General features: G+C 49.6%; 1 protein-coding gene across 1 annotated transcript in view; it reads right to left on the reverse strand.

The window, feature by feature from the left end:
* Positions 1-14522, reverse strand: part of NFATC2 (nuclear factor of activated T cells 2) — a 105011-nt gene that overhangs the window by 34847 nt on the left and 55642 nt on the right. The window contains exon 6 of the mRNA XM_049781321.1: positions 4009-4149. Within this exon, the coding sequence (XP_049637278.1) occupies positions 4009-4149 (141 nt within the window). The remainder of the gene's footprint in view (positions 1-4008; positions 4150-14522) is intronic.

The raw sequence follows: 14522 nt of genomic DNA on the forward strand, positions 1-14522 counted from the left end.
GCCGGCACCTTCACAACACTGACCCGCACCCCCGCACACATCTCCCCCTACATGCCTGGGGCAGCCCTGGTCGCCGTGGCAACTGTGTTTCCGCTGCCACCTCGCTTTTATTTTGGTGTCCTTAGATTTTTTCCTGTTTTGCAATGTTTTGCAGGGACCCCCCAACTCTGCCTGAGGCCCATGTAGCAAGAGTCCAGGGTGAGCTGCTGAGGTCAAAAGCTGCCCACTCTGCCCGATGTGTACTTGAACTGGACCTGGAGGGTCACAAGCTGGGAAGGGCCTGGAACAGGGACTGGGGTGCGGTGGGGGTGAAGAAGGAAAAAGCAGAACCCCTCCCTGTGATTTTTCCTCAGAGAAAACCTGTGAGATAGATGCCCCTGAAATGACCTCCTCCAAGGCAAGCTGACCTCTGGGTCACTCAGTTCCCACGTAGGCCAATGGGGGTGACATTTTTCTGCACAGAGGCTGGTATGGTGGTGAGGGGAGCTGACACCCCAACCAGGGGTCAGGTCTAGGTGTGAGCCCTCCTGACTGCCAAAGTCTTTTCCAGATGAGGCTCACAAAGAAGTAACTCCACCCACCCACCCATCCTTACTCGCAAAGACCCAGGGATGAGTTTGGAAGACCAGATCCTAAAGTGGCAAAAATGTGGGCTATGATGCTAAGTGCCCCCCAGAAGAGACAGCAGGCAGAAGGACAGGCAGGTACCATGGATGTCACAATCCTCCACTGAGGAGGGGCTGCATGAGCAAGTCTGAGCAAAAACCAGGAAGAGGGAAAAAGAAACAGCAGGATTTAGCCAGGAGCTAGCTGGTGGGGAAGGGGAGACATGGAGTAGCCTCTCAAGAAGCTGATTCCACCCCCAGCTTCATAGTGTCCCCCAGGACTACTAGGTGTGGGCCAACGGTCCCAGGACTAGTCAGAACACCAAACTGTGTGTGATCTGGTTAGCTGAGCACTGCGGGACTGGCCCAGGATGACCTCAGGGTGGCCTGAGCTCTGCCACGAGGGGTCCCCTCCTCAAACAGCAAAAGAATATCCTAGGACAAATGAGGAGCAGAGAACCTGGAGTGGAGGGGTGACTAAGGACAGAATAAGGCTCAGTGGCTTCCTTGAGCCAACCAGGGTGAGTCGAATAAGCTGGAGTCTGAGCACACGGGCCAGATCATACCAGCTCTTGGAAGGCATGGCTGTACTTGAAAATAGAAATAAAAATAATATGATAGTCATTATTAATACTGCTGCTATAAATAAGAGGCCATTTTCCAAAACACGGAGCTCTCTTCTAACTTAAGAAACTCCACGCGGTCCTCTCCTACTGTTTTTCCAGCAATCTCCAATTTGTCCTCCTGCTGGAGTGGAAACCGCCAATTCCATCCCAGTCGACAGCTATAAAAAGCACTTTGGAGCTGCTGCCTCCGATGATCCAACGTGAGGCTAAGATTAGCCCCGGGCGGCTGCCACCTTTCCTTAATGTGAGAACCAGCTGGGTCCCCCTTCCTTGGAAAACCGCAGCCAGAACCCCACCCCGCCATGTGCCTGCCAGCCAGGAGGCCCATGGGGATGAAATGGCGGGGGTGGGGTGCATTTGGGAAAAAAGCCAAGGGTTCCTAGGGGTTCCCCAGGCAGAAGGCAGACCCGGGTGGTCAAAGGAGCAGGACCGGCTCCAAAGCCATGAGAAGCCAGGCAGTGTCTACCTAGGAAGAAGGCCTCTACTTATCAGACCCTCTTATTTGCCTGTTAGCCTCAGTCCAAGAATATGGCTTCTGCTTCTGGTCCTTCTGACAAGAAAGAACCTGTCTGAGTGAATTCTTCCCACCCTGGGGACCTCCTGCAGAATTCAGGAGTCCATAGCACCCACAAAATAAATCAAGTCAGCAACTCAGAGGAGCTGGTTGGGGGGGGTCTCTGTTAAAGGAGCCTAACTCTGGACCTGTGACTGGCTGAGGGGACTAATCCTGGAGTCAGAGCTGATAGAAATCCACTCAGCTTGAGAACTGTCCCTGTGCTCCACCTCTGGCTCACTCGGGCGACTGATGAGCACTTGGGCTAGTCCCTGCATGAAAGGAAAGCGGAACAAGGCCTGGCAGCACCTACTCTCTCGCTCAGTGTTTTGCAGTGTTCCCTGGTTCCACGAGATAACATCTTACTCATCCTGATCCTCCCAGGACCTGAGAATAATAAGAGCAAGAATAGCAGCAGCCACGTCACACGCACCAGGCAGAGCCAAGTTCTGAACTAGGAGCTGCGCCAGCACCAGCCCAGAGACAATTCTCACCTCCCAAGAGAAGTGAATCAGCTGTCTCTGAGCCTAGTGCTGTTTACCCTGAGGGAGAAGGGGACCCTGCATACATCACACACAGTCTTAGGAGGCAGATGAGGACCCACACCTGGGCTGCTGGCCCTCTCCAACTCCCTGGCTGGAGAGGCTGGAAAGCTTGGATGACCCGGGGAGTGTGCACCTCACAGCCTGGATCTGTGGCCTGAGACGAGACCAGCACAGAGCCCCAAGGATGCTGGCATGTGAATTTGATGTGCTTTGCCCTTTGAGACCACTGCTCACAGCATACAGAGTCTCCTGGGGAAGGTCTGCAAGCATTTTGCTTTGTAGAGAGGAATTAGGGTTGAGGAAGCAGCACAGCAGGACAGTGTTGGAGAATATCCAGGGGCAGGTATCTGGCCATATATGCTGCCCCTGAGGGGCGGTTAGATGAGATTACACATGCATATGTGTGCACACACATGCACAATTGTGTATGCACATGTTCTCTGAGTGTGTCCCTGACACCAGTGATGAATATAAGATTTGTCAGAGGGGAACACCTCACTTTGCACCTTTTTGGTGGCCCCACCCTGCCATTCCACAGCCTGGACTCTGCTCCACCCCCTCAGACTTCAGTCAAAGCCACCTGCCTCCCCCAGGCTTTCTGTGGGGCCCCTTGTCCCCCTTTCACAGCAACAGACCCCTTAGAAGGTGGTGGAACATGGGGACATACTGCTTCTCTATGTCTGAGTTGCATAGGAAGACCAGATGGTGATAGAGCTGCTGTGAAAGACAGTGACTAGGAGGGGTCCAGAACAGTGAGTGCATTCCCCCAGGACAGATTGCCCACAATACCCTCTGTCCACCCACCCTCTGTCCACCCACTTTCTGCTCCTTGCCCCTCTGGGTTATCTTTCTGGCACTGTACAGATGAGCATCCCTATAGACAGTTTCCTGAAGTGGCCTAGCCCAGCATTTAAACCTCCACATGACTCCATGTAGGAATAAACCCTGACAGAAGGACCCCATAGGTCTATTAGAAGACTAGGAGTGGGCCAGAGGGTAGAAGAGTGGTTCAGCATATGCCCAGCACACATTGCTTTAGCATCAAGTCCTGGAAATAACATGGCAGCCCTGCACACCGCAGGCTGCAGTCCTAGGCAAGAGTGTCTCAGATAATCAAGGACCTTCCATTTAAAAGCTAGTCAAGTCAGTCAAGAATGACTGATGAGGGTCCTAAGCACTGCTTGGGAGCACCTCAAAATCGAATCATCAATTGTAAAAACACAAGATTAAACACAGCACTGTGTTGTAATAAAACTTTGAGTAGTCCGAGCCAGAGAGATAGCAGAGCAGATATAATGTTTGTTTTGCAGACAGTTGACCCAGGTCTCCCAAACCTGCCAAAAGTGGTCCCTGAGCATAGAGCCAGGAGTAGGACCGAAGCACTGTTGGATGTGACCCCAAAACTAAAAAATAAACAAAGAAAAAAAAGAAAAAAAAAAGCCTCTCTAAAAAAAATAAAGTAAATGTTTACAAAGGAACTTTACAGAGTCCTGGGTAGTTCTGAGGTAAGTCCTCAGGTAAGTCCTGAGACCTCAGCATCCAAGGCAAGCACCCCAGGGCAGTTACATTCAGAGCCATCAGCTTGTGAAAGTGGAAGACTCAGGGAGGCCAGAGCAGATCAGTATCTCCAGCTCAGTCAGTGCCACCTGAAGGAGAAGCCCTGTGACCCATGCCCTGACCTGTGGTCTTCTCGGTGAACACAACTTTGGACTCGGCTGTGAAGTTCTGCCCGGTGAGGATCATCTGTTGGCCCCCGTACACCACACAGCTGTCGATGTCTTGTCTCTCCACCATGGGCAGCTCGTGGGCTGATCGCTGGGCTGTGGGTGTGACCAAAGAGTAGTGTGAACCATCCTGTCTCACACAGAGGCTCCCCACTGAGCCCCAGCCACCCAAGTCCCCTATGTTCATTGCCCACAGGGACCCACTATAAGGTATGTGCTCGGTCCCACCTTCTGTCAAGAACACTTGTTTTTCATGAGTCAGGTACAGGGGGAAGTGGGCTATAGGTTTCATAAAAGTCACTTTTTCATGCTATTTCCTTCACTAACAGTCATTGGTCCTCCTGTGCTCCCTCTGAGGGTTCACACATGCTCAACTCTGGAGCTGACTCGTGTAAGTTACAGGAATTGGCTTTGGAATTCATCCCAGGCCTGAGCATGCTGCCCAAGATCCCCCATCTATCCCGTTAGCTTTGACTACACTTCCTCCCACCCTTTAGGGCCCTTTCCCCCAGACACTCAAGCTCACTGTCTCCCAAACACCCTCAGCAAGCTCTAATCTTATGTTTCTATTTTCCATTCTTTCTCTCTGGAAGGTTTTTTACTGACTACCTGCATAGAGTCCCTCCTCACTTCTTGCAGGTATTGGTTCCAACATCAGCAAAGAGGTGACCCTTCCCTACCAGCCTCCTTCCACTCACAGTTAAACAGCATTCACCTCATCTGTCTATCTCCGTCTCTTCCTCATTTCCTCTATCCCAATTTCTCTGTTTCATTTTTCTCCAAAAATTCTTTCCATGTTAGATATACTACCTGTAGTTGTATTGGTTCATCCTTCTTTCACATCTCTCAAATGTGGAGGGAGGGGCTCTGTTCAATAGATAATATTATCCCAGAGCCTGCTGCTTAGGGGAACTGATTGAAGAGAGCTCCTAGGAGGAGGTTCTTGGGATGCATGTATGTATGTGTGGATACATGGATGCATGGATGCATGGACAGATGAAAGGAAGGAATAAGTGGATGTTTGGGTGGATAGGTAGATGGAAGGAGGGAGAATAATCAAAAGGTGGGTAGATGGATGAGTGAATAAAGAGATAGTAGATCTGGAGACTGGATGATGGATGAATGGGTGAATGGGTGGATGGGTTGATGGATGGATGAGTGGATGGGTGGGTAAAAGGGTAGATGATAGATGGATGGAGAGAGATGAATGGGTAAGTGGGTGGATTGATGGATGGATGGGTGGGTTGATGGGTAGATAGATGGGTAGATAAATGGGTGGGTGGATGGATAATAAATGAATGGGGTGCTAGATGGATGGGGAGGTGGAAAGATGGGTAGAAGACAGACATTGATGTATACCTGTAGAGATTCTCGTCTACATAATAAAAACCAGAGGAATAGGATAGGCCCATGCTGTGCCCTTAATCACAATGACAGGGCTGAAAACTCAGCTGCCTTCCAAGGAAAGAATTGCCAAGAACATGCACATTTAAGTAGAGAGAAAACTAGTCAGAGAAATCATGCCAAGGATATGTGTTGAGGCTTAAACATGAATTCTGTCCCCCTCCAAGCCTGACATCTCTCTACCACTCTCGGTCATAAATTGCTCTGGGAGAAAGCCCTAGAGAAGTCTGAACCCCTCCATTCTATCCATCCACCCACCTACAAAGGGTTTCTGCAGAAACACCTAGACTTGCTCTCTAGCTGATGTTCCTTGGTAGGTGCCATCTCTGCAGGCCCTTTCACCCCTCTTAAATCAGGTTACCTTCCCCACATCCCAGAACTAGGCTGAAGGCCAGCCTCACTTTGCAGGGCTTTTATATACCTGATTATCCCAGAGCAGAGGCCATAGCAAACCCTTCCTTCCTGAACAGCTGGAGAGGCATCCAGAGGGCTAAACAGTCTCTCAAGTGACTAGAGCCTCAATGTTCCCAACTCCCTCAGGAATAGCTATGCTAAGTGGGCAGCACTGAAGGAGTCCAAGGTCAGCTGTGTGTGTCCTTGGACATACCTAGAAATTTCTACACCTAGAAATGTATCTCAGTTCCCTGCCACATCTCCCCATTCTTAGGGCAGGAAAGAACATGGTGAATGTCTCTGTGTAGAAGCTACAAATGATACCACATGGGCTGGGACTAGTAACTTCCTTTCTATCTCATACTTGTAGTAGCGATGAAAACAGTGTCCATTTGCCTCAAAAAGCAGGTTCACGATTTTAAGATCTGCCTGTGATGAAATGGGGAGCTAGGGAATTTGGGCCCCAGGGATGGTGAGGTGGTGGCAAGAATCCTCCCTCCTATTCCTGAGTCATCCCCACCAGGCCAGCTGGCCATGGGCTCCCAGCCAGCAAAGCAAGGCCTGGCCAGAGCCCTGAGCACTGCTGCTGGCTGGACAGGGCTCCATGAATCAGGCTTCTGGGCAGCAAACACAGTACGTCCATTTCCTGCTCACTCAGGGCTCCCCATTTCCACTCAGCCAGTCCACATGTCCCCAAACCTTTCTTCCCACTTGAAGGAAAAGCTTCTTTTTCAGGGAGACTGGAAAGAAAAAGAACTGGAGCACTCTCAGCTTCCTGCAGGCATTTATCCACTTCTTCTGCAACCTGTATCTGGCCAGGAGCTCCAGGGAATCTTATTAGATGCGGCCCTCAGAGCACTAAGCCCAAATCTGCAGCTGAGTGAGAAGCTAAGTGAAGGGTATATCCTCCCTGCCAAGACATGGGTTTCTGTCACTTGTGCTGCTTTTAGTGAGGGCAAACAGGGGTTACAAGTGACCTTTAAGGTCCAAGGACTTTTATTCTAGAGCAGAGACAGATATCTGGGCTGGGCCAATTCCTGTGTGAGGCTGTCCTGGGTATGTGGGGAGCAGCACCTAGAACCATGGACCAAGATTCCAATAGCAGCTCCCAGCCTCCACCCCAATGCAATAAGCAAAGCAGCTCATAATGAGCAGATTTCAGCCTTTTAGACCCCTACCCTAACCTAACTGCAGACTATAGTTAATAACCACTGCAGTAGACGTGTGTTTATTTGTTTGTTTGTTTTCATCTTTCCCAGGCCAGTTACCAGAGGCTGAAAAGCATCTCTCTTGGTAGCCATCTGCTCCCAGGGAACCCAGGGATCAAATCCATCCCCCAACTGCTGCTATTCTAGAAAGTTCTGCCTGTGGTGGTCTGACGAAGGAGCATGGCATAGTTACTCCCGAACCATCCTCAGATGATGGGTTCAATGGATCACAGTGCCTCATGGCACATAAGGCAGGCTCTAGGAGGTGCCAAGTCCTGTGTCTTGCATGCCATGGTCCTATGTATGACACACTGTGATTTCAAACCCTCCAAACTACAAGCTCCCTATCATGTACCCTGAGCAAGACTCTTGAACTCTCTGAGTCTCAGATGAACCATCCTCCCCAGCAAAACCCAACAGAATCTGCCTTGGCATCTGATTCTGATGTCAGCAGTCAACATGTATATAATAAAATCTAATGCCGATTGCCCAAGGGCAGCCAATGGTGAATGAGTATGGTCCAAGCACATAATGTAGCTGAGCTACTGGGGAAAGAATGTGGTATCTGCTACCATCTCCAGCTTGCAAACTCCATGTGCCATATGGAAGCAGACTCACACACAGGATAGGGACCCCCAGAAGGGGTAGAGCCCCAGAGAAAGCAAGCAGTGGAGGTTACCCATGCCAGAGCTGTGGATGGGTTTGGGTGAGGGGAAGTTATGAAAACAGAGGTGGCAGTTACATAGCTCTGTGGATGTGTTCCCCACCTTGGATGTGTAAAGTTAACCTGGCTTGTTGCACTATTGTGAAACAGAAAAACATGGCTCAGAGAGAAATAGAATGCCTGTCTTGAATACAGGCAAGGGGTGGGGGAGGAGGGAGATGAAGGGCATTGGTGGTGGAAACGTTTCATTGGTGAAGAGAGGTGTTCTTTATATATATATATATATATATATATATATATATATATATATATACATATATATATATATGTATATATGTATATATATAACTAAAATCCAACTACAAATATGCTTGTAATCATGGTGCTTTAATAAAGATATTTATTTTAAAAATGCTATCCAGAGATGATAGAGATGAGGGCCAGAAGGGCTATTTCATGGTAGGAAGTTTGCTACAAAGAGTGGTGAGTGCAATTAGGGTGGAGAAGAGAGTCCCACTATGGCAATGATAGTTGGAACTGATCATCTGGACAACAACTGAGTGCTATAAAAGGATAAAGTGACAAGCATGGTACTCCATTAACAACAGTGTAAACCATACTGTCAAAAAGGAGAGAGAGATAATATGTGTGTGTGTATGTGTGTGTGTGTGTGTGTGTGTGTGTGAGAGAGAGAGAGAGAGAGAGAGAGAGAGAGAGAGAGAGAGAGAGAGAGAGAGAATATGCCTGCCCCAGACACAGGGGTAAGTAGGTGGGAGGGAGGAAAACTGGGGATACTGGTGGCAGGAAAAGAGCTTTGGTGAAGGGTGGTGAGCTTTCGATGATAGAAACTCAGTCATAGGGGCCTGAGCTTTGTATGCGGTCAACACAGGACAAACACCAGTTCATATCCGGGCATCCCATATGGTCCCCTGAGCCTGCTAGGAGCGATTTCTGAGCACAGAGCCAGGAGTACTCCCCGAGTGTTACTTGGTGCAGCAAAAAAAAAAAAAAAAAAAAAAAAAAATCAGTCATAAACAATTCTGTAACCATAGTGCTTAAATAAAGTATTTATATCTGGGGCCCAGAGAGATAGCACAGCAGCGTTTGCCTTGCAAGCAGCTGATCCAGGACCAAAGGTGGTTGGTTCGAATCCCGGTGTCCCATATGCCCCCCCTCCCCCCCCCCCCCCCCCCCCCGTGCCTGCCGGAGCTATTTCTGAGCAGACAGCCAGGAGTAACCCCTGAGCAATGCCAGGTGTGGCTCAAAAACAAAAAACAAAAACAAACAAACAAATTATTTATATCTGAAAATAAAAAAGTGGCTCAGATAGGCAGGCAAGACCCAGTGGGCTACTTGCCTTCACAGCTGCTGAACAGCACTGCTGCAGGTTGTCACTTGTTCAGACACTTCTAGGCTATGCTGCAGTGTCACTGTCCATCTCAGCCTCTCACATTAACCAAAAAACACTGGCAGGGCTCAGCAGAGGCAGAGGCAGCACCCTGAGGCTCAGTGCCCACTTTCAGAACAGTTTTCCATATTAGAAAAGACCTTGGTTCCCATTCACAGACCTGCAAAGTAGAACTTGCAGTGCCCGCTCTGATCAAAATATCAGTCTCCCCATCTGAAAAATGGGGCTGTTCAGGAGCCAGCGAGTCAATATAGTGCACCTTGCATGTGGCTGGTCCCCTGAGCCCTGCCAAGACTAATCCCTGAGCACAGAGCCAGGAGTAACCCTTGAACACTGCCAAGTATGCCCCCCTAAAAAAGAACAAAAAAATTGGGGCTGTTCAGAGATACCTCTCAGAGGCTGAGGGAAGGGTTTGATGGGAGGGTTCCCCATATCAGCATCTGGTGCTCAGCCCATTCTGGCAGATCAAAGCAGCTGCAAAGAAATTCCCTACAGGCCCTTAGGAGAGACATGTACCCCACTGAAACCTCCCTGGGAGCCCCAGAGGACCTCCTCTGTTTCTCTTTTGGCTTGATTTAAAATCAATGTAGAGGCATAAATTGTTCTACAGAAGTGAAACTTGGCTTGCATTTCTTCTCTGGAGCAGGCGCCTAGGCCCTGCTGAGCAGCTTCTCTAACAGGCTCCTGGGCACCTAATTGCCCACCTCCCTGCCAGGGCTGAGCCAACCACAAATGCTGGGGACCCAAGAGGGTCACAAGGACATTCTCTAGGGCAGGAGCAAAGGCAGCAAGTCTGATGAGCTGCTGAAACAGGATTGCACCCCCACTGCCCTTCTGGGGTGCCCTCAATCCCTTAGTTCTCCCTGTTGCAATTTTGAGTGCCTGGTACTGAAGCAACCTTGGACCTGGGGAGTCTCATTGGGAACCCAGGCAACCCCCAGTTGATCCCTCCAGCCCTCCACCCTGACGTGTTCCCTCCTTGAGTCTTCTAGAACAGTGAGCACCCCTCTCTGTTCTGCTCCCCTCCCCATGTCTGCCTTCCACAGGGAAAGTGATGGGGGCTCATTCCTCCAAGGGTACTGATACCTTCACTGGTACAGCTGCAAATCCTACTAACATCAGAAATGGGTGGGGGCAGCATGAAGTTCCCCTTCAAGTGACAGTCTCCTACTTCAAGGGACTGGATCCTACTGGGCTTTGCTGGGCAATGGACTCTAGAATACAAGTGGGTAAAGCTAGATGGGCAGGGGATTCTCTGCCAGCAGAGGTGAGGGTGCATTTCTATACCACAAACCCCAGTGCACACCAGGGATATTCCAGAGGGTCCCCAGGCAAAAATCATATCCATGAGGGGCTACAGCACCAGACTACCAGAGGTAGTCAGGGGATAGGGGAGGGTACAGGGAGGAAGCAGGGTTGAAGAGGCCATGGTAGGACAAGGTTCAGTAACTGTGGTACAGACACCTCATGTCCTTGATCCTGAGGTCTTCAGAGATTCCAGGAGTGAGGTGCTTCCAAGGCACGTGGGGCCCACTCACTCAGCAGTTACTGGGACCATGGATAAGGGATGTGCTTCTCAGTGCTGCTGTACCCCATGGGACAAGTAGCTGTAATAGGCCAATGTTGGGGAGAGCTGAGATGAGGATTGGAGATCTGGCCACCAGGGCCACAGGCAGGATACTCTTGTCATTAGGGAGGAAGCAATGAGTATTCCCAAGAAGAGACAGACCTGGGTCCCTCAGGTTGATGAAGGAAGCAGAGAAGTTGAACACAGACTGTGGGGCACCCACCCTTAGAAACCCCCATAGGGCCAGTAAAAGACCTCCACAGGTGAACCCAGCTAACCAGACCCCTTCTGGCCAATACTGCTGTGATGGCTGGAGCACACCTGCCCTGAGCCAGCTGCCAACCTGACTCTGCTTACACAGCAGTGATGACTCAGGCCTGGCCTAAGGGCATCATGGCTCCCAGTTCTTGCCCCGATCTTCCTAAAATTTTTCTAGAAGGAGGGGGCCAGAGAGCCCCTACTCTCCCTGGGTGGGGGCACAATATCCACAGAATCTGTGTATCCATATATGGATGTGTCTCCTAAACCTCCTTTACTCCTTGCACAAACTACAGAGTGAGGCCCTAGGCCCGAGCTGGACCAGCCCCAAAGACCACCAGCCCCTTCGAAAGAAAAGAAAGAGGTTGTCCACAAAGGGCTTGAATGAGAAATTCAGCTTTATCCATAATCCACAACATCCTATGTTCTCTAATGGCAAAAATATCATTTCATAGGCACACTATTCTGGATGCTGTTCCATCACCGTCATAGCCACACAACCAAATACTCCTCCATCACTGTCACAGCCACACAGTCAGATGCTGTTCCACCACTGTCATGGTCACACAATCAGACACTGTTCCACCACCAGAATGAAGCACATATCATACAGAAACAGCATGTGGCTGGCAATTGGTGGGTGAATTTCTCAGATCAGCATGGCCACAAGGTTGTGTGCATGCAAGAGTACACACACACACACACACACACACACACACACACACTTCCTGCAAGCCCCTCACCTTCCCAGTTTTCATATGAGAGATTGGGCTGTGGGAAACAGAGGCAGATCCACAGAAAGAGGGCCAGGAAAGCTTCTTATTCCAGGGAACATCAGACAAAGAATGACAGAAGCCTGGTGAGGTTGGAGGTGGCCAGCAGGTTACAAAGATTATCTCAGGAGCACGAGCAATATTACTGCAGGTAGGTAAGGCATTTGCCTAGTACACAGCCAACTTGAATTTGATTCCCAGGACTGCATAGGGTTCTCTCTTCAAGTCCTGAGCACAGCCAGGTGTGCTACCCCAAAAATACATAGTCCTCACTAAGAATCTGGAGGGTGTTGTGTATGTAAACATTTTATGGGATTACTATGTTACTGACCCTACCTTGATCGTTGATTGTGCCCTACCCTAGGGTGTGACCTGGCATTCTGCCCCCACTCTAGGGTGGTACCTGATTCTGCTTCCACCATTGGGTGGTTCCTGATTCTGAGGGATAAAAACAAGGGTCTGTGGAAGGCGAGGGACTTGTTGGCTGGAATGAATGCTGAGGCTGTGGGCTTCAGTCTTGTCCTCCAAATAAAGCTAATATTTTCACAAGCCTGACTGTCTGCTAGCCTTTACCCACCGCTTCACCTCAGAACCACTGGCTGAACAGGGTGGCAGACGTGTGCTCCGAGCTGGAGGGGAAAGACCTCATCTTCCATCCCTCCATCAGTCAACCCTATCAAGGGCTGACTTGCAACAGAGGGAACCTGTGTGACCCTCTCCCCAAGTCTCAGCAGCTCTGGTAGAAGTTTGTGCAAAATTGTACTCTAACTGTGGCCCACACATCCTGCAAATGAGCTTTCCTGAACTGTCCAGAAAGGAGGTCTATGTCGGCGTGGGGCTTTCTAGCAGAATCCATGCACTTACCCTTGACCCTCAAGACCTACCTCTAAACCTCTAAAGCTAACAGTTAGCTATGCCTTTAAGCAGTATTTTCCTACTAACTCGTCCTCCCCCAGAGAGGAAGGCTAGTCCACTGGTCAATAAATATTTATCGTGCCCACCCCGTGTCAATTCCCATGATGGACTGATGGTCAATAAATATTTATTGAAAAGTTCCCTGAGGATTACACACCAGGTCAACTGGTCAATAAATATTTATGTGACTGCCAGGCACTGACCTAGAAAGACTGAACAAAAAAAGGGACACAAGAATGGCCCGAGAGTTGGTGTGGACTCACTTGGCTGTTGGGAGCCAGGAATGGCAGAAAGAAGGGTCATGTTCTAGAAGCAGAGGAGAAGATAGGCTACTGAGGTTTGAAACTGCTGCCTGCTGAGCCAGAGTGAGTGAGCCACCTTACAAGAAAGTCTTTCTCCTTATCTGCTAGATCTGGGGGTGAGTGAGAACCAGCCAACCCCCTCCCCACCATAAAATTGTTTTAAGGAAAAAGGAAAACCCCATGTTTGAGGTTCTTATAACAGTGACACTCTCTGAAGATATGACCAGGGGTTCCTACAATTCTGGTGACCATGACTGAGCTGCCATAGGGGCCCAGAGAGGGACCCTGTGGGGCTCCTGTCAGTGCCCCCACAACTCCTCACTTTTCCCCTCCCATTTGCAAACAAACCACAGCCCCACCCTGAAGAATGAGTCATGGGTCAGAACTGGGAGACCTGGCCTTTGCAGCCCCCCCCCCCCCAGGAGAAAGCGCCCTGAGTTTCCTTCCCAAAACAGCTTTCGAAGTTCAAACCCAGCAGAGTTAGAGGCAGCTTTGGGGACTCGATGTAGGGTCCTGGGCAGCAGAGGCTGTGGGTGGAAGGGAATCCCAGCCTGCCATTGGGAAATCTTTCCACCAACCTTGTGTTGAGCCCCTGGTTCTGCCTCCTCCATCAGCTGCTTGCAAACCCACCAACCCATGCAGCCTGCCTGACACATGAGCCTGAGGAAATCTGTTTCCAAAGATCAACTGAGCACGACCTCATCTGGCTTCTCTACCAATGGAAGCCCAGACTCTTTTCTGGCTGCCTTCATACCAGGACAGGCCCCTGCCTACTTTTTTGTTTTGTTTTGTTTTGTTTTGTTTTGGACCACACCCGTTTGACGCTCAGGGGTTACTCCTGGCTACACACTCAGAAATCGCTGCTGGCTTGGGGGGACCATATGGGACGCAGGGGGATCAAACCGCAGTCCATCCTATGCTACGCTTGCAAGGCAGACACCTTACCTCTAGTGCCACCTTCCCAGCACCCCTGCCCACTTTTTGCATCAAACACTCATGCTTCACATTCCTGTCTGTAGAACTCATTAAGGCAACCTCGGATCAATCCCAGTCACATGCACGGATCAATCCAGATTCATGATTCTTTTGTACTTGTGAACTTTTATTTTTTTCAAATCAGGTCTGGGTTCACTGGCTACACTGAGTTTCCATGCTTGCATGGAAAATACTGGGTAAGTTAAGGAACAATAGGCCCAACAGGTAAATATACCCTCTGGGTTGCAGACTTCACCACTCACTATTGCCACCTACCCTAGTCACTTCACTCACATCATCTCTGGCCTCTGTAGACAGTCACAATTCTGTTGCATCTAATAAGGAGGAAATGTCCAATAAGGAAGTAAAATATGGGACAGAGCACTAGTGGAGCAGAGAGGGCCTTTACTTTGCAAGTGGCTTACCCAGGTTTGATATCCCTATCTCATATCTTCAAGCCTACCAGGAGTGATCTCTGAGTGCAGAGCCAGAGCAACCCTTTAGCACTGCCAGTGTATCCCCAAAACAGTGATTATGCAAAATAATTATAACAATACAATAACAATACAAATAATTATAACAATACAAAAGTATTCTTGAGA

Source organism: Suncus etruscus, chromosome 9 (assembly GCF_024139225.1).
Source record: "Suncus etruscus isolate mSunEtr1 chromosome 9, mSunEtr1.pri.cur, whole genome shotgun sequence".
In the NCBI taxonomy this organism is placed as follows: domain Eukaryota; kingdom Metazoa; phylum Chordata; class Mammalia; order Eulipotyphla; family Soricidae; genus Suncus; species Suncus etruscus.